This window comes from Podarcis gaigeae (assembly GCF_964106915.1).
Source record: "Podarcis gaigeae genome assembly, chromosome: 1".
NCBI classification, from domain to species: domain Eukaryota; kingdom Metazoa; phylum Chordata; class Lepidosauria; order Squamata; family Lacertidae; genus Podarcis; species Podarcis gaigeae.
Window position 1 is genome coordinate 33,770,750 of NC_139678.1, and position 17,958 is coordinate 33,788,707.

The following is a 17,958-nucleotide window of genomic DNA, read 5'->3' on the forward strand; positions in this document are numbered from 1 at the left end:
GGCAAGATTGTTTCTAGTAGCAAGTGTTTCTGTGTGTTTCAAACCAGAATTAGCTGGCTTTGTGTTCTAGCACACCTGTTACAAAAAAAAGAGAGCTATAGCTAAGATGTTAATTGCACACAGCTTGTACGATATCTCTGAGATGGCAACCGACCTTGGAAGGATCCCAGACAACCTGAGACCATCTCCGTCATACATATTTCATTTCATTTCACTTCCCCAAACTTTTCAAAGCTGTCACTCACACTATATATGGCAGTATAAAATAATACAATGCTACAATCAGCCAGCCAGCAGCTTAGCCATCCTGGCACAAACATGTAACCTGTTCTCACATTTCCAGTGCTAGCTGAGATTTATAAATATCTGACTTTTCACTATTGATCTTGGAATGTTCCAGTCTAAAACAGAAAGCTGTGCCTCTGCATACTTCTCATTTTCTTATTCACATGAAACTATTAGCTACTTTCCCCCAGACATACGACTCTTGGCACTAAAACCAAGAAAGCATTTGATATGAGAGCAAATTGATTATTAATAATTAGGCATATCTGAATCTCTAACAAGCCCCTCCCCTTTATTGCTTGCTGTCACTTGTTACAGAGTTTCGTATTAATTACCAAAGCACTCCCCCCCCCCAGCCTTATTGAGCTCTCAAATGCGGTAATTTCTTTCCATAGTTGACTCAGTGCCTTCATAGCATGCACATATACTATAATTGCATTAATACCAAACAATCTGGACCACCACAGTTGCAGCAATTGGGTGAAGTGCAAGACTTAATATCCAGGTATTAGTTGGGCTCAACCATGAAGAATTTCTTACCAAGAATGTTGTGTGCTTTTCTTAATGATCTGTCCCTTAGTCCTTACCTCTTTTGCTGCCCTGTCCCAAGTGTAGGACACTATTGTTAAACTGAACAACAGCCACTATATCACCCACCTCTGTGCCTACGTCCATTTCAAAACCTCAAATTCATTCTCCAAATGGAATCCCTCTATTTAATTTGATGTCTTCCGTTTCACATGTCTTCAGTTGTATCACTTAGTGCAAATTCCTTTCTTGTTCTGTCTTTAAGTTTTTCATGATAAATGCATGGGTTTCCTTTTTTCATTCCCATTTTCAAAGTGTTTTCCCCTCTTTCCCCCCAAGTCATGCACACCCGCTCATCAGCTGATGTCACTGGTGTCTGTAGTTCATGAGCAGGACCCCATCCTTTAAACTAGTGAGAGGACAAATGAGCCTGGACAATGCTATCCTCTGTCTCCTCTCCCTGCCACCCACTTAAAGGAAAGATGCAGAGCTGCTTCAGAGGGTGCTTTTGCCAAGTGCTTTTAGGCAGTCCACATGCTCCTGTCCCGAGTGGTTCAGGCTGGAGTGTGGTGACTGTCTTAAAACACTTCGCAGGTTCCTCAGTGCCCAACTGCTAGAGGTGTGCAGGGACTGCCCATATGTCAGACGTGTGATATCATCATGTTACAATGTTATTGACAGGTGGGCAGGCCCCTCACACCTATCCATGAGGCCAATCTTGATAAGGATCTGGCCTATGGAACCGAAAAAATTCCCCACATTTGATACAGAGTGTTTCACTAAAGGGAAACTCAGATGTGAGACCTGAAACACTGTTACGGACTTGCTTGTGCTTAACCTGAAGCTCATAGGATTTTATGTCCCAGTGTGCATCCATTAACTCTGATTGTGTACCAAATGTTAGCATAGCAGTTTGTAATTGAGGCCGTTGTACAGCCACAGAGACTATGTATCATGTTTGAGGCTGCTGTTATTCCTTATTAAAAAGGTAAAGAGACCCCTGATCATTAGGTCCAGTCGTGGCCGACTCTGGAGTTGTGGCGCTCATCTTGCTTTATTGGCCGAGGGAGCCGGCGTACAGCTTCCGAGTCATGTGGCCAGCATGACAAAGCCGCTTCTGGCAAACCAGAGCAGCACACGGAAACACCGCTTACCTTCCTGCCGTAGCGGTACGTATTTATCTACTTGCACTTTGACGTGCTTTCGAACTGCTAGGTTGGCAGGAGCAGGGACTGAGCAACGGGAGCTCACCCCGTCACGGGGATTCGAACCGCTGACCTTCTGATCGGCAAGTCCTAAGCTCTCTGGTTTAACCCACAGCGCCACCCGCATTAACCACAGTATGTAGCATCAAAGCCACTGAAAACTGCAAGTCCACAACGATTGCTTAAACACAGGGGTGAACTCAGTGGAGACAAAATTCATGAATGGTTTGCTGGCAGGTGTTGTACCAACACAATCTGCTTTCCCGGCATAACAGTTTATTTCATTGAACTTTGGGGAAATCTGGCACCATGAAATGGTTCTTCCCCTTTTCACTCATATTTGTGCAGAAAGCAGAGACTGTGTTTGAAATCTGGGGTACATTGGCAACCAGAGGCAGATCCAGTTTAAATTCTGATTTCTTTCTGCATCCCATATCCTTTGGTTGCCATCACCACAGTATGGGCTCCTTCAAAGGACTAGAGATGACAACACATTCTTTATTCTTGGTCACTTTTGTGTAGGCTATGAACTACACAAATATCACTATAGCTGTTTCAGCCATCACAGCCTCATTCAGGTACTCTTGGAATTTCCTCCACATGGCCCATCTTTCTGAGTTTTTGGGAGCTTTTCTTAATTCCTCCTCGGATTATGAGACCAATGCCCTCACTTGGCAATAGAGATGCAGGTGGCAGTCAACCTAGTGGTTGTCAGGTTGCATTGGTGTTGGCCCTATAGTTGGTTGACCCACCTCTGGAGTAAAAACGTAAGTTCTGCACATACATTATGTATCCCTACCTTTGTCCTTTGCTTATGGGTGTTTCCCAGATGCATTCCAAAAGAACATGGAAGCGTTAGGTAAGTTCTAGACTAGAGCAAAAGGAGTAGACCATACATGAAGCAAATGGGTGGCATTTTCTTAGGTATTGCGTTCCTTTAAACTTGGCACCATCATTGTTCAGAGAACCCTGAGACCCAGTAATATGCAGAGTAAACAAAAATAATGAGCATAAAAATAATAAGAATATTTATCCATGGGTGAGGTTGCAATAGGTAGAGATATATAATATATATGAAGCCTAATGAGAGAAAAAAGAAAAGTGAACAAAAGGAGTCAGGGGAAATGTAATCATTTTTTTCTGAGGTTTGTATACAAATAGCTTACACTTTGAGGGCAAAATCGTTCAAATCTGTACTGAACTTGTTGCCACAGTCGAGTTTCAACCTGCTCATGGGCATAGGTGGGCCACCAGTGCTTCTTGGCTGTCATCCACATCCTCTGCAGGAGTAGGAGGATCAGACCAGACCTGCACAAAAGTAAGAGCAGGCATGGTCAGTATAAACATAGGATCTCCCCCATCCAGGCCCCTGGTGCAGTCCAAGAGGCCCAGCTGTGAGGGACTCCACTCCCATGCCACACACGGCCTTGTAAGGTACAAGCATTTGTTTTTTGGAGCTGCAGTATGTTTGCACATGCACCATGGGCCAAGGGTTAAAGGTGAGGCTTTCTGCTGGCCAAACTCTGCAGCTACTTGTTGGAGGGTGGCAGGGGTGTGAACTGTTTTCTGCCCTCTTGTGTGAGAGTTTGCAGGGTGACATGGTTGGTTCCCAGACGGCTCTCCCATATCCCAGACTGATCTTGGGGGTAGGTGGGCTCCATGAAGGCTTTTCTGTGTGAGGGTCCTTGCTCGCTGGAGGGCTGGTTCCAAGTGCCTGTTTGAGCGTGAAGCTCAGGAGAGAGATGTGAGCAATAGCTGCATTCCCTCCCCTATGCTGGGGAGGTGGGCTTTGCTGAAAGTGCAGCTAAAAGTTCTCTTGTTTCTGTCTTTGTATAATAGTCTGTGCTCAGTGTTCCTGGGGGTGCAGAGTGCCCATTCTCCAGAGCCCGTCTCTAGAACCCAAATTCCCTGCATGAGGAGTGTGTGAGGCATATCCCTGCGCCATGCAAGGTGTCGTGCTGTTTGCGTTTGACGCATGCTGAGTTTATATCCTGCTGGTGCTGTGCATTGATTTGCTACAGGCCTCCTCAGCACCTGGAGCTCTCCCATGCTGCCATGGGTGTAGCTGGCAAGGGGAAGCAGCCCAGTTTTCCCAGATTGGTCCTGCCCCATTGTTTTCTATGTGACAGGTCTGTCTTGGGCCAGCCGTTTGATTAGTGGATATTCCATCTGTTTGCAGGGCCACAGTCATGGCCTGAGGGGAGTGAATGTGACAGCCAGGCACTCTCACCCCCAGCAAACCTCTTTCTTGCCCTCAGCAATGGGGGCATTCTGCTAGGTGGGTCAGTGGTAGAAATAATAATAATAATAATAATAATAATAATAATAATGATGATGATGATGGTAGGATTTAGTTCCTCTTCAACTACACCTTTCGCTGATTAACATCTTATACTCCTTTTAAACGTGTCTGGGGAGGGAGGGTTATTGGTGTTGTAATTTTATGTTGTGAACTGCCCCAAGATCTGTGAATGAAGGGCAGTAGACAAATTTAATAAATAATAATAGTTCTACCCACTGGGCTACTCATGAGCAGGGGAAAGGTCTGCCAGCACTGGTTTGGATGGCTCTGCCATATTCTAACTCACTCCAGCCCGATGAGTCTGGGTTTGGGATTGCACAGTAAGTCTGATTATCACCAAAAACTATTGAGCGTTAACTTGGCTATATAAAGTGAATATTGTGGATAAAACTCATATAACATGAATATAGTTAGTAGGCTCTTCAGATGCATTGGGCACATGAAAGTCATTCACTCACTTCAGCTATGTAATCAGTCCATTTATAAAAAGTCCATTTATAAAAAGGTTCTTCAGTGCTTTAAATTAAGGAAGAATTTGGGCTGAGAATTTCTTTCAGATTCAAACAGAATGAGCAGTGCGAAACTCAGAAAGTTATTGGGGATGCTGGAGTCTGGATTGTACTAAGTTGGATGTGTTAAAACCCTGAAGTCAAAACAAAAAAAATTCCTTCCAGTAGCACCTTAAAGACCTGATATCTTGTCTTCAAGGTGCTACTGGAAGGATTTTTTTTTTGTTTTGACTATGGCAGACCAACACGGCTACCTATCTGTAATTAAAACAATGCAGTCTGGTTTTGCATTTTAAGATTATGATGCAGAACTTTATGATCTGAAAATAGAGACGATGTTTGCACTTCCGTAACTCCAGCAAATCTTTAATAAAAACACTTTTTTAAAAGATTATGATGCAATTAGGAGCCGTGGTCTATGCTGCAATTTATAATCTTGTAAGGCATTGAACTACAAAGCCATTGCTTAGAATAGATACCAGGGGATAATACTAGTGTAGTAACTTAGATCCAAGGAGGGCATAGGTTAGGCAGGAAAGTTGGATTCTCACCTTGTGTTTAAAAACACTTGCTTTGTTTTTCTGCCTCCATGTTTTAATGTTTCCATTTAGATGGCATGTTTTGCATCCTTTTTTGCTGTATTGGTATATTTTAGTTAAATGTTATGCTTCCTCAGACTTTTACAATTTAAGACATCTTTGCTCTTTGTTTGCTTAAAAAAACTGAATTGTTTAATGTTCTAAATTTAATTTCTAAAGTAATTCCTGCAATTACTTAAAATAATGCTATTAGGAAATCAGTAGAACTCATTGTTTGAGGATATATACATACACAAGCTATTCAAGTCAATGATTTATTTACATGGAGAAAATAATATGTAACTCAAGCTGACCATTGATACAGTTGCAGCTATTGGGAAGTGATCCCATAAATATACTGGCTGAAAAATGTGCTGCTTTGAGCTAGTTGCACTTAGTTCCCATTGAAATAAATGAAACTTAAGTCATGAGTAACTCAACCCAATGGAACCTGTTAAGGTAACTTAGGCTGCAATTCTACACCTGCTCACCTGAGTGTAAGCCCCATTGAACTCATGGGACTTGCTTCTGAGTAGATGTGTATAGTATTGTACTGTGAGTCTGAATCCAAAGTATATCAGTCACATGTTACATTCCCTTTACAGATACCTTTGACAGGGATGGAGTGCAAGTGAGGACATATTTTTTAAATGTCTGGACCTGTTCATGAAGCTTCTATGACCAGAAAGGAACCTAGTTTGTTTTCATTATTTGAAGCTCTTCAGACTAAAAGATGCTCACTTAAAAAAAGGAAAAGTTAGATCAGAGCAAGTGCAAGACATGTGCTTTATCAGTGCACAATTGTATACACTCTTTAGTGTTCATGCCATGGCCTTCAGCTTGTTGACATTTTTCAACTTGGGAAGAAATTCTGTTGAGCTCAGTGGCGCTTCTGAGAATACACACCTGTTAGTGTTTTACTTTGAATACACAGTAATTGTAGTTGTCAAAATATAGGCATTATTGCTGTCTAGCATTTTTAAAAAATCAACTCAAAATGTTTTATGTGCCCACTGATTATTATTTTTCCTTACAGCTCTGCCAATATCTGCTGTGCTGAAATGTTTTAATTTAAATTTTCTTCCTTTTTATCTTTGTTTTCTCTGTTGCTGCTTTTTCTGTGACACAGCCTTTCATTATAGTCACTCTTCTTTTTTTTCCTTCCCCACTTCTTTCTTTTCCTTTTTTAAAGCCATGAGAAGCCGATCCATTGGTGAATGTGCTCTGCCATCGGCCTATATACGCAGTGCTAAAAGTGCTCCTGTTCTGATCCATACTTCCAAACCCTTCTTGCCTGATATTGTTCTCACTCCCCTTTCTGATGAGCTTTCAGGTAGTGCCACCTCTGCTAATTTCTGCACCCCCTTTTCACTTTTTTAACCCTTCTGCTTTCAAAGACTGCATAATCACTACATTTTTCAAAGTAAAATATTTAGGGGTGGGGAGGAAATGGGGAAGAGATGAGAGTGGATATTTTGAGTTTTGTGGTATGCTATATTTACAGCTCATTCTGGAACTGTGAGAAGCTAGCGCTGTGCCAATTCCTATAGAAGTAATTCAATGTTCTGCTTTGCAGCTGAATTTTTAAAAAGTTGATTTGACACAAATATCTGAGATATATTGTTGAACTAGGTTTTCTACATCAAATGCCAGGGCAGAAGGAAGAAGAAAAGATTTCTCTTTGAAAGTCTTCAGCATGGAGAGGTTGAGGATATTTTCTATCATCGCTGTTTGGTCATTGTATTTTAATTTACCGGCATCATAGCCTTCTCCTTTTGATTGTTTATTATAATCAATGTCTTGCTGACTATGTCAGTAAATGCATAAGAATTACTAGAGAGGGGTTTACATTAGTAATTACCACATTAAAAACTCATCCGTAGACCCAAAAAAAAGTATGTTATTACTTATAACAGTACAGTTGTACCTCGGGTTACATACGCTTCAGGTTACAGACTCCGCTAACCCAGAAATAGTGCTTCAGGTTAAGAACTTTGCTTCAGGATGAGAACAGAAATCATGGTCCGGCGGCGCAGCAGCAGCAGGAGGCCCCATTAGCTAAAGTGGTGCTTCCGGTTAAGAACAGTTTCAGGTTAAGAACAGACCTCTGGAACGAACTAAGTACCGTATTTTTTGCACCATAACACTCACTTTTTTCCTCCTAGAAAGTAAGGGGAAATGTCTGTGCGTGTTATGGAGGGAATGCCTACAGGTGGCATGCCTACAGATTTTCCTCCTCTAAAAACTACGTGCGTGTTATGGTCGGGTGCGTGTTATAGAGCGAAAAATACGGTACTTAACCCGAGGTACCACTGTATTATAAACACTTAAGTGCTAACTGCTGTGTATGTTTCTTTTAAAAGACACAACTAGCTGTTCTTTTGTTAACAAAACCCTTGACCCATCTCTAGAAAAACAACATTTTTTAAGCCCCCCCAATGAACCATATTATAATAATGATTTTTAAGCTCAGTTCATAGGTACTGTGTCAGTGCTAGACAGCCTCAAGAAATGCTTCATGGCTATGGTGGGTTTTCTGTTGAAGCAACCACATTTTATCTCCTGTGCCATTGAATCCCAAGCTATAAATGTATTGTATTTTTGTTCACATTTCAAATATGCTGAATCATGTATTGTATACTGTGATTCGTTGTTTCATAATGCCAGTCAGTTTCAAAGGCTTGTTCAGAGACGATATTTGTAGTAGCTATTTCAGAAGCTGGGTGTGCGTTTTCTTTCCTGCTTTTTCTCTTCTGTTCCTCTCTTCCATTTTCCTGCCTTATTCATTCTTTCTTTTGTTTTCCTTGGTGTCCTTGGCTCTGGGTCTTTTGGGGGATTATGCACACATGAAGGTGATGGATGGTTGATGAAGGGCCCTGGGTGAGAGGCAGGGAAGGAAAGAGATCCCAGGGTGAGAGGCTGGGAGAAGAAAGGGATGCTCCCAGGTAAGAGCTGGGAGGGTCTAAAACATGGGTAGGCAAACTAAGGCCCGGGGGCTGGATCTGGCCCAATCGCCTTCTAAATCTGGCCCACGGACGGTCCAGGAATCAGTGTGTTTTCACATGAGTAGAATGAGTGCTTTTATTTAAAATGCATCTCTGGGTTATTTCTGAGGCATAGGAATTCATTCTTCTTTTCAAAATATAGTCTGGCCCCCCACAAGGTCTGAAGGACAGTGGACCGGCCCCCTGCTGAAAAGGTTTGCTGACCCCTGGTCTAAAACTTCCTTTGTGAGACAAGGGTTAAGAGCCAACCGTGAGAGAGGACTCCACCTTTTCATTTTGTTTCTGCTTTTATTAAGATAAGTTTGTTTTTAATTGTATGGTATTATTTAAAAGGACGCGGGTGGCGCTGTGGGTAAAAGCCTCAGCGCCTAGGGCTTGCCGATCGAAAGGTCGGCGGTTCGGATTCCCGCGGCGGGGTGCGCTCCCATTGCTCGGTCCCAGCGCCTGTCAACCTAGCAGTTCAAAAGCACCCCCGGGTGCAAGTAGATAAATAGGGACCGCTTACTAGCGGGAAGGTAAACGGCGTTTCCGTGTGCAGCTCTGGCTCGCCAGAGCAGCAATGTCACACTGTCCACGTGACCCGGAAGTGTCTCCGGACAGCGCTGGCCCCTGGCCTCTTAAGTGAGATGGGCGCACAACCCCAGAGTCTGTCAAGACTGGCCCGTACGGGCAGGGGTACCTTTACCTTATTTAAAAACCTTAATAAAATTTTACAGGGTGGGTGGGAAACAGAAGTGAGATGGACAGCAAAGTGTCGCTGTGTGAAGTGCTCCTGTTGAGGGGGCCAGCCAGGCAACTTTGTTGTCTTCAAGCACACTCCAGTCATTCTCCCTTAGACCTGCAGCTTAGGATCAGTGAGGCTCCATAACAGCTAGAGGAAATAATTTTTTTAAAAAGTTTCGTCTTGTAGTTCTGTTTATTCATTTCCTAGACTCCCATCCCTTTCTTCCCCTGCCCCCAGCAACATGTCCAGACAGGCACAGGACCTTTGAAGGGACGGACTGTCTGTGTTCACCTTTCAAAACAACACTACAAATGCCTTCCTTTTAAGTATAGCCATCAACTAAAGAAAAAAAAAGCATGTTAATTTGAAATGAGGAGAGTATATTTTTCAGACAGTCTTGACACAGCTTGTTGTTGGGTTTTTTTTAAAAAAAAGTTCTCATGATTTGCTTACAGTGGTACCTCGGGTTACATACGCTTCAGGTTACATATGCTTCAGGTTACAGACTCCGCTAACTTTGCTTCAGGATGAGAACAGAAATTGTGCTCCGGCGGCACGGCAGCAGCAGGAGGCCCCATTAGCTAAAGTGGTGCTTCAGGTTAAGAACGGACCTCTGGAACGAATTAAGTACTTAACCCAAGGTACCACTGTATAATATGGAACATTCCCAGTTCGAGCTAAAAGAAAAAGTGTTGTAAATTATTAAACAGTTCAGAAAATCTGTGTGTTTCTTCTGTAGGTTCCTCAAAGTGGCACCTTCATTGATGTAACTGTTTTTAAACTTAATCAATTAATAATCTAGTCCTAATCATTTATCAGTTGGACTATTGCTATCAAAGAATTGTAGTTGCCATGGACGCTGGTAAAACTAATGATTTTACAATGTCATGCTTAGATTTCTCCACCAAGTTCATCCCACATTTTAAGACCTGCTCACCTCATTCCACAGGCTACTTTTGTAGGTTTCAAAAAATGGAACAATCTGTGTTTTATATCAGGATATGTTGACTATGACAAGATTATGTTATCTGTTACTTAGGAAGTCATTTTCTATATAAACTTATCAGTACAGCTAATGTCTCTAAAAAGTTATCAGCTCAGCTTTGTGTATTATGATTACTGTTTTTCGAGGCAAAACTATTATTTTGTCTTAAGAATCTGTTAATATGACTTGTCAGCCCGAAGCAGAAAAATAGAGCTGGCTATTTAGGATTTTTTGACAACTTGGAAATGGAGAAGTGTAGAAAACATTGGGATCCTTGCATATAATCATATTTAGTCCTTAGTAATCCTAAACAGGATTGTGGAAGTCTTGTGCTTATAAATTTTGGGGAGGCGTTGAGATGGGTCAGTGGCCTAACAGAATAAGGCAGATTCTGACATTCCTAAGAAGACTGTGCTGGTGGCACTTCATGTATTTGGGTACCCAGAACAGTAACAAATGGCTGCACAGGAAACAACATGAAGTTTAACATTTCTGGGTGCAATCTTGTTTTCTCCGGGGAACAGCCTTCCCATCCCAACTAAACTGTGTACATTGCATAGTGGTAGAACAATTCTACACTTAGATTCTGCAGCAAAAATATGTGAGACCGGATTATTTTAGCCGTGTGTGTGTGTGTGTGTGTGTGTGTGTGTGTGTGTTTGGTATCTTTTCTCTACCTTTCCATGAAACAGTCAACCTTACAACCAAAGTAAAACAACCAAAACATAGAAATAAAACAGCACACAACGTTTAAAAATGTATTAGAAGAGAATGGTATTCTACAAAGAATTGCTGAAATAAAATAGGTTAATAAGAGCATCACAAGCTTCATATTTAAATTTAATGTCATCTTCAATGTTTGCATCTTCAGTGTTTAAAAGGGTGCAGAGGTGCTTCTGTGACTATTTAGAACTCATTTTGCAGTGTGTCCCCCTGGAGCTGGAGCCCAGATCCACTCAAAAGGAAATCTGAAGGGTTGCTATAAGAGCTTCCAGGAACTTCTTTGTTGTGCATTAGAGTATAGACCTTATATCAGTGGGGCTTCTGCAGGAAATTATGAAAGAGATTTCCTTTGGGTTTTAAGTGTTTTGTAGGTGTGTAAATTTTAACACAGCTAGCTTTTGTTCTCTTCTCTCACCTCACCTCCTAAGAGGGTATACTGCTTTCAGCAGAACTCTAAAACAGCAAGGGAATAGGTGAAGTGGGCTCTTACCTGTAAGTATTATTCCCCCCCCTCCCCATTCTTAGTGCAAGTTCAGCTCATCTTGAGGGAACAATGGATCCTTCGTTAGGATTCATTTTTGGCCATTTTGATCATTAAGAATAAAGATAAGTCAGCTGTGGGTTCAGTAATTGTCAGACTTCCTCTGGATCATCGTATTAGCTTTTTCCGGTTCTTATAAGAAACTAGTATCCAATTTTTAAGAGGTGCTTCAGAAGATCCCAATTGGAGACTGAAAGATGTGTTCATTTGTTCGTAGCTAGCCTTTCAGAGTTAGGGAACCATCTGCTTTCTTTCACTTGAATGAGGGATCACCCATTATAGGTGTTTTGTGTTTGTGTGTGTGTGTTGTGTGTGTGGTGTGTGTGTGTGAGTGAGTGAGAGAGAGAGAGAAATATTTACTTAATAATTAAAGATGATACAGCTCCCTCAACATATTGAGTCAACTTGTGGCTAGAAATACTGTCAGTTCTTGGGTTACATATTTTCCCAAACAGGCTATATTATAAGTCATTATTTCTGATTCCATGAATTAGTATTTCATAATTTATTGGCACAGCCCTAGCTTTAACAGCATTTCCATATCTCCCATGATCTTGCTCTGTTTCCATGCATGTTAATATTTTAAGACTGTTCTGATGGTCTAACTCATATCTCACACTGTACTAGATAGCATATGTGTGCACGTATGTGCACATGTGTGTGTATGTATATGTGTTTAACAACATTTTAGTTTTTGGTGGAGAATATTTTATGGTTCTTAAGGACTTCTTTTTAAAGCGTATCACTACCTTGCAATAGTGAACAAACAAAACAATAGTGTATATATTAGATTTATGTACTTGATTTCCTAAATACATACTTTTTCTACAGACATGGATGATGCTCAAATCCTCCCACGTCCACCTCGCGTCAGACATTTTTCACAGAGTGAGGAAACGCCCAGTGAAGTTTTTGATGCGTTGAACGAGGAGCAGACACTTCCACGAAGTAGCAGCACATCCGACATCCTGGAACCATTCACAGTTGAGCGAGTCAAAGGTGCAGTTCCTGTCATTGACGATTCATCCCATCATGCGCCAAGCTTACAGAGTTCCACAGAGGCCTCTTCAATATGTAGATCCACTGAAAGTCATGTTACTGATACAAATAGCCGAGAGTCCTCTCTGGAAGTTGGGGATAGTATTTATGACCATCTCTGTCATTTGGTAGGCCCGGTAGAACTTGCAGATACAGCCTTTGAACAAAACCAGTATGTTGACCTTGAAGGTGAAGATGATCTTCTTTCCTCTCTGAGAGAATATCTTAAGGAAAACGAAGAACTTTGCAGTAGCATTGAGATAGATAAGCATGAGCCTTCTTCTCATGAAGTTGATGCAGGAATAAGTAGGAATGATAAATTGCCATTGGATGGAGTAGAGCATACAGACCAGACTGTTACATGTGCAAGTAGTACCACTGTTGCAGAAAGTGCCGATGATGCAGAACTGCAATTGGAGCAAAACCAAAGTGGCTTTATAAGTAATATTGCACCCACACAAGTAGACAGTTCTACAGGAAGCCAAGCTGATAAAGCTAAACATTTAAACATTGATAGGCCCATCCAAAATCTGCCTGATCCCAGGTCAAGTAGCCCTAGAGAAAAGGAAACGAAGAGGTATTTGTTCAGACAAATTGCCACTGATGTAGATGTATCTGTGGAAGCAGTGCTAGCTGAAAAGCATAGAAGTGCCCTCTTTAATGAAAAAATAACCAACACAAGTGTTATGCATGCAAAGAAAATGCCACATAAAGCCTTAGTTAACCCTGAAATGCTTCACATTACTGGCATGAGCAAACTGTCACCAACTAAGAGAAGCATATCTGAAACGGTAACCCATAAGGCTAAAATAATGAAAATAGCAGCTAAAAAGCGAAACAGTGTCCATGTTACTTTTAGGCCATCTACTGAATCAGTTCAGTTTTATAATCCTCTAGAAAACAAAGAGGCCCCCTGGAAAGCAAGACTTCGTAAACTCAGTGGTTTCAGTAGCGGGAGCAGTAGCAACAGCAGCAGCAGCAGCAGCAGCAGCAACACAAGCACCAGCTCATCCACAATGGCTGTGCTGGTCAAACCCGGAATATATAGGCCTCTAGATCCAGCCAGTACAACTTCTGCTTGTAGTAGGCAAATTAAAGAATCAGGAGATGTTCCAGCATTCGTGTTGCAGAAGGAAAGTATTGGAATAAATCAAATGTCAAACCGTAGCCCACCTAAGCCATCGAGTCAGGAGTCGGGACAACAGCAGGGCTCCCTGGGTGGTGTTTATAAATCTGTTGTACATGCTCTTTCGAAGCCGAAGGCAAATGTTTCCCCACAGAGGCAGAGCAGAGTGCCAGCAGAGGCTCCACTGAGGGATCTGTACAGTCATGTAATGGGCTATTTTGGAAAGAAAGCTGCAGGTGAGCACTAACAGTGTGCGGAGCACAATAGGAGAAAGGCAGCACCAGTTTGGCTTGATGCACCTGAAGCAAGCTCTTATAAAGCAAATCAAAAGGCTTTGGGATGATCAGTGCTTTTCCTGTTTGGTTTTGCATGCGCATATGGCCAGCTGAATTTCCCCCCTCCAGCATAAGTTACTTTGATAAACGTTAAATTACTAATGATCCTTTTTACAAAATAATAGTGAACCACTTTGCTGCTGAACACTGTAAGAGTAGGGAAGAGGAAGAGATAGTAAATGACCTACCAATGGATCCTGTCTTTATCATATACTTCTCCTGGCAAGCCTTGAAAGCCAGTCTTCAATATATATTTGGCATTCGTATGCTGTCCAATAGGGGAAAAATGGTTTTGATATCTCCTATTTATCTTCCCAGTGATCAGTTATTGCAGTTCAGCCAATTGTAGGTTCAGTTAATTTTTCTTCCTCCTCCTCCTGAAAATGAGACAAGAAAATTTTGAAGTAGGTTTCAAAATTTCCTGGTTGGACTATCTTCTTAAAACAATCTGGTATGGATTTTTGTCATTTTTATTTGAGCTATTTCAAAATATGCTTCAGTGCTTTCTGTGTGCATTCATTGGAATGGATGCACTGACTTCCTAAGCGACATCTATCACTGCTTTCCCTCCCCCCTGGGGTCATGGAAGTGCATAAAGGTGCCATGATAGTTCTCCTTGAGCTAACTGTGAGCCTCTATGTGTTAACCAAAATGGGCAAGGCTGGCTGTCATTCTAATATCACCATCTTAGTTCATGTGTTCAGTAACTTTTAAAAGAACAGTAAATTAACTTTCAGCAGTGAGGTAGGTTTATTTTGCGCTTTTTTTTTTTTACATTGTATGCTGGCATGATTAACAGAATGCTCTGTAATGCATCCTGCATTGAGATGTTAATGCCATCTGAGGGCAGTCTTTGTAAGCATATCACAGTAGACTGGGTAGTAATGTAGATTCTTTCCGGCTAATTTGTTCAATATGCTATTTAGTAAAAGTTTCTCTTTAAAAGCAATGTGCAGTCTGGATTCTAGGAGTATATAGAATGAAATTTTGAAATTTAATACTTCACGATTTTAATATCAAGACCATGTTATACCTCAGATTAACAGTATGGTTGCTTTGCAGTCTTTTGAGGGGATAACACTTTCTCAAAAAAAAAAAGATAAACAAGAAAAATAAAACCTTCAAGGTAAAATAACACAATAGTGTAACAGAATTAAAAACAGCGTAATTCTGTGCAATATTGATCATAAACCACTGACCATTTTAAGTCTTCTGTTAATTTTTGAATCATGTCATCTTTCATTGTTCATTAATTTATTTAAGTGTACTCTGTGTCTACAGTACTGCATTGAAACATAATTCATTGGTACATTCTACTTATATGTTTCTCATTAGCATACACCCGCAGAGTTGGGGGGGAATTATGCATCTGGTGATATGGAGGAATGAAGAATGTGTGCTTAAAGCAAGCATTAACAACTATAAGTAGTGCTTATCTGTAAGCTTTCTTGCTCTTTTAAAGGTCACACTGGAAATTGACTAACACCTGCTCAGTGGTGATGGGTAGGGGTGGGGGGCTTTGAAGGGTGAGGGTAGACTTACTAATTCCTAAAACTAAATTTATTTTATGGGAGAAGGTATTTTTAACTGCATGACATTCTTTTGTATTTACCGGTTTATTTCTGTGCTTTAAAAAAATATTTTGTTATTGAAACTGTTCTTTACTATATACAGTCATTCATTTGCTTTTAGCCAATAGAGAGGATATGAGCCCAAAGCAGAACCCTCTTGGTAGTGATAATGGCAGTAGTAATGCAAATATTCCTGACCTCATGGATGAGTTTATAGCTGAAAGACTGCGCAGTGGTAGTGCTCTGGTAAGCTTTTGCAATTTTCTTTTGTCCTGAAATATACAATTGTAATGCTAAGCAGTTTACAAGATCACTAGTTAATTATGACTGTAAAAATGTTAATAACTAGTGATGTTTGTTAGTTTGATGACCTCAAATGAAAATGGCTGCAGTAAATGTTATCTGATGGAAACGGAGCTGGACTTAAAAATCAGTAGTAGCTGAATCATTTAGTTTTGTACAGCCCTTGTCTCTGAAATAGCAAACATGAAAATCTTTTCTGGCTGCAAAAGTGTTTTCTCCAACTATTTCTTCAATTGTAATATTTCTTCAATTAGAATGTGACCAGAAGAGGGAGCAGTCCAGGAAGCTTAGAAGTTCCAAAAGACCTTCCCGATATACTGAACAAGCAGAGCCAAATGCGCCCTGCAGATGACCCAGGTGTGCCTTCTGAGTGGACGTCTCCTGCGAGCGCAGGCAGCAGTGACCTTGTCAGTTCCGACAGCCATTCGGACTCCTTCAGCGCCTTCCAGTATGACAGCCAAAAATTTGAAAGCAAGTATTCCCGCATCCAGTTTCCTCTAAAATCATAATACCTCCTCTACATTATTATTTTTTGCAATAGACAGCTTTATGCAGAGAAATTTAGAAGAGTGAATGCGCACAGGTTCTGTAAATGATCTGGAGCAAAGTCCACAAAGAATGTGTTTGGCTTATCATCCATTTTATAAGAGCACACAACTTTGGGAGAAGTTATTTTTGTAGACCTAGATCTGTAAAAGAAACAACAGACAACAGTACAACCTTCTAGGAACCCTGGCCCTATATGCACGCTGGTGGGGAAGGAACTTCTCAACTTTGCAATACTTCTTTTCCACTGTGATGGTTTCCTCAGGGTCATGAATATGTCCTGCACACTACAACAACTTTGGTGCATCATCAACAAGAGCTCATTGTGTTTAGTTTAGTTCCAGACCTTCATACTTGATCTTTGATGTGGTTGTGGGGAAGATCTCCCTGTTTTAGGACAGGCAGAACAAGAGCTATTTAGCACTTTAGACTATATACCTAGTAAAGCTACAAAGGGCCGTAATAGCTTGCATCAATTGATTCACTGGTTGAGATTCCTGTCCAGTAGCTGCTTATTCCTTTTCAACAACAGTTCACCCTCAGTTGGTGGCTAAACCCTGATCATATTGTTTTTGCGCACACAGATACAAGCCTTTCAGGAGGGTATGTGATACATGCTGCCAAAGCCTTTGCAAAGTCGAAGATTATTATTTTCTAGGAAGGAGAAACTTTTTCTCCAGAATTTCTGCCTCCTTGTTTAGTCATAAGATCCCAAAACACTGGATCATGTTGCTTAGATTTGTTGGAATCTGCACATGATTGCACAACTCACTTGCATTAAACACAAGATGAAAGGTAGCAAGAATGCCCTTTGTAGGAAAGTCCTATGTTTTTGAAATTGATCAGGTCTATGCTTTTAGTTAGGCCATTCAGATATGTATCTATTTCTCTCTGTAGATTTCAGCTTTGGCCCTGAAGGTGGCACAACAACTTCTGCAGAGTCTGATGCAGGTTCAGGACCTCAGCAAAGTGCTGAAGAACAGGAAGTTGCTAGTCTAACTACACTCCATATTGATTCTGAGACCAGCAGTCTCAATCAACAACCACTATCTGCTGAAGCAGCAACTATTACAGGTAATAATAATAATAATAATAATGATGATGATGATGATGGTGTATTATTTGTATCCTGTCCATCTGACTGGGTTATTCCTCTGTTGCAAAGCAGAGGAGTGCAATTTATGAATATTTAACTCATTTCTAGAGGATTAGCCATTTTATTCTGTGGCAGCAATAAGACGAGTTGGGGTACCAACAACTTAAAGATTAACGCATTCATTTTTACAGCCTTCCTCTTAGAAATGGTGAAAAGTATAGCCTATAAAGTTGATCTGAATAATATAATTTGTGGGGTATATTTTGCCAGTTAAATTGATTTTTTAAAAAAATATCCCAGAGTATTGTTTTCTGGAATAATAGACCTTTTCATATCAAGTAGAGTTTGTAGCCATGATCCAGAGGTCTGCACATGGCAAAACTACATCCATACTAACCTTTTTTCCCTCTTCATCTGTTACCCCTATAAACCATCAAGCTGCTTTTAAATTTCCCCAAAGTTGAGCAGGAAATCAGCCTGCTGGAGACCTCAACAGCATATAGTAAGCAGTGTCCAAAGTGCTACTAATAACATATTTTTAGATGTGTGCTTGTTGTG

The 17,958-nt window shown here is 41.0% G+C and overlaps 1 protein-coding gene across 8 annotated transcripts in view; it reads left to right on the forward strand.

Moving 5' to 3' along the window:
• Positions 1–17,958, forward strand: part of RALGAPA1 (Ral GTPase activating protein catalytic subunit alpha 1) — a 125,379-nt gene that overhangs the window by 37,596 nt on the left and 69,825 nt on the right. For 3 of the 8 annotated variants that reach the window (XR_014564605.1, XM_083740083.1, XM_083740082.1), the window contains exons 17-21: positions 6,600–6,740; positions 12,217–13,785; positions 15,577–15,701; positions 16,013–16,229; positions 17,202–17,378. Coding sequence is in view for 7 of the 8 variants with exons in the window: in XM_083740083.1 (XP_083596209.1) it covers positions 6,600–6,740; positions 12,217–13,785; positions 15,577–15,701; positions 16,013–16,229; positions 17,202–17,378 (2,229 nt within the window). In the remaining variant the exon portion in view is untranslated. The remainder of the gene's footprint in view (positions 1–6,599; positions 6,741–12,216; positions 13,786–15,576; positions 15,702–16,012; positions 16,230–17,201; positions 17,379–17,958) is intronic. The other 5 variants (XM_083740088.1, XM_083740086.1, XM_083740085.1 and 2 more) reach the window with 3 other exon arrangements.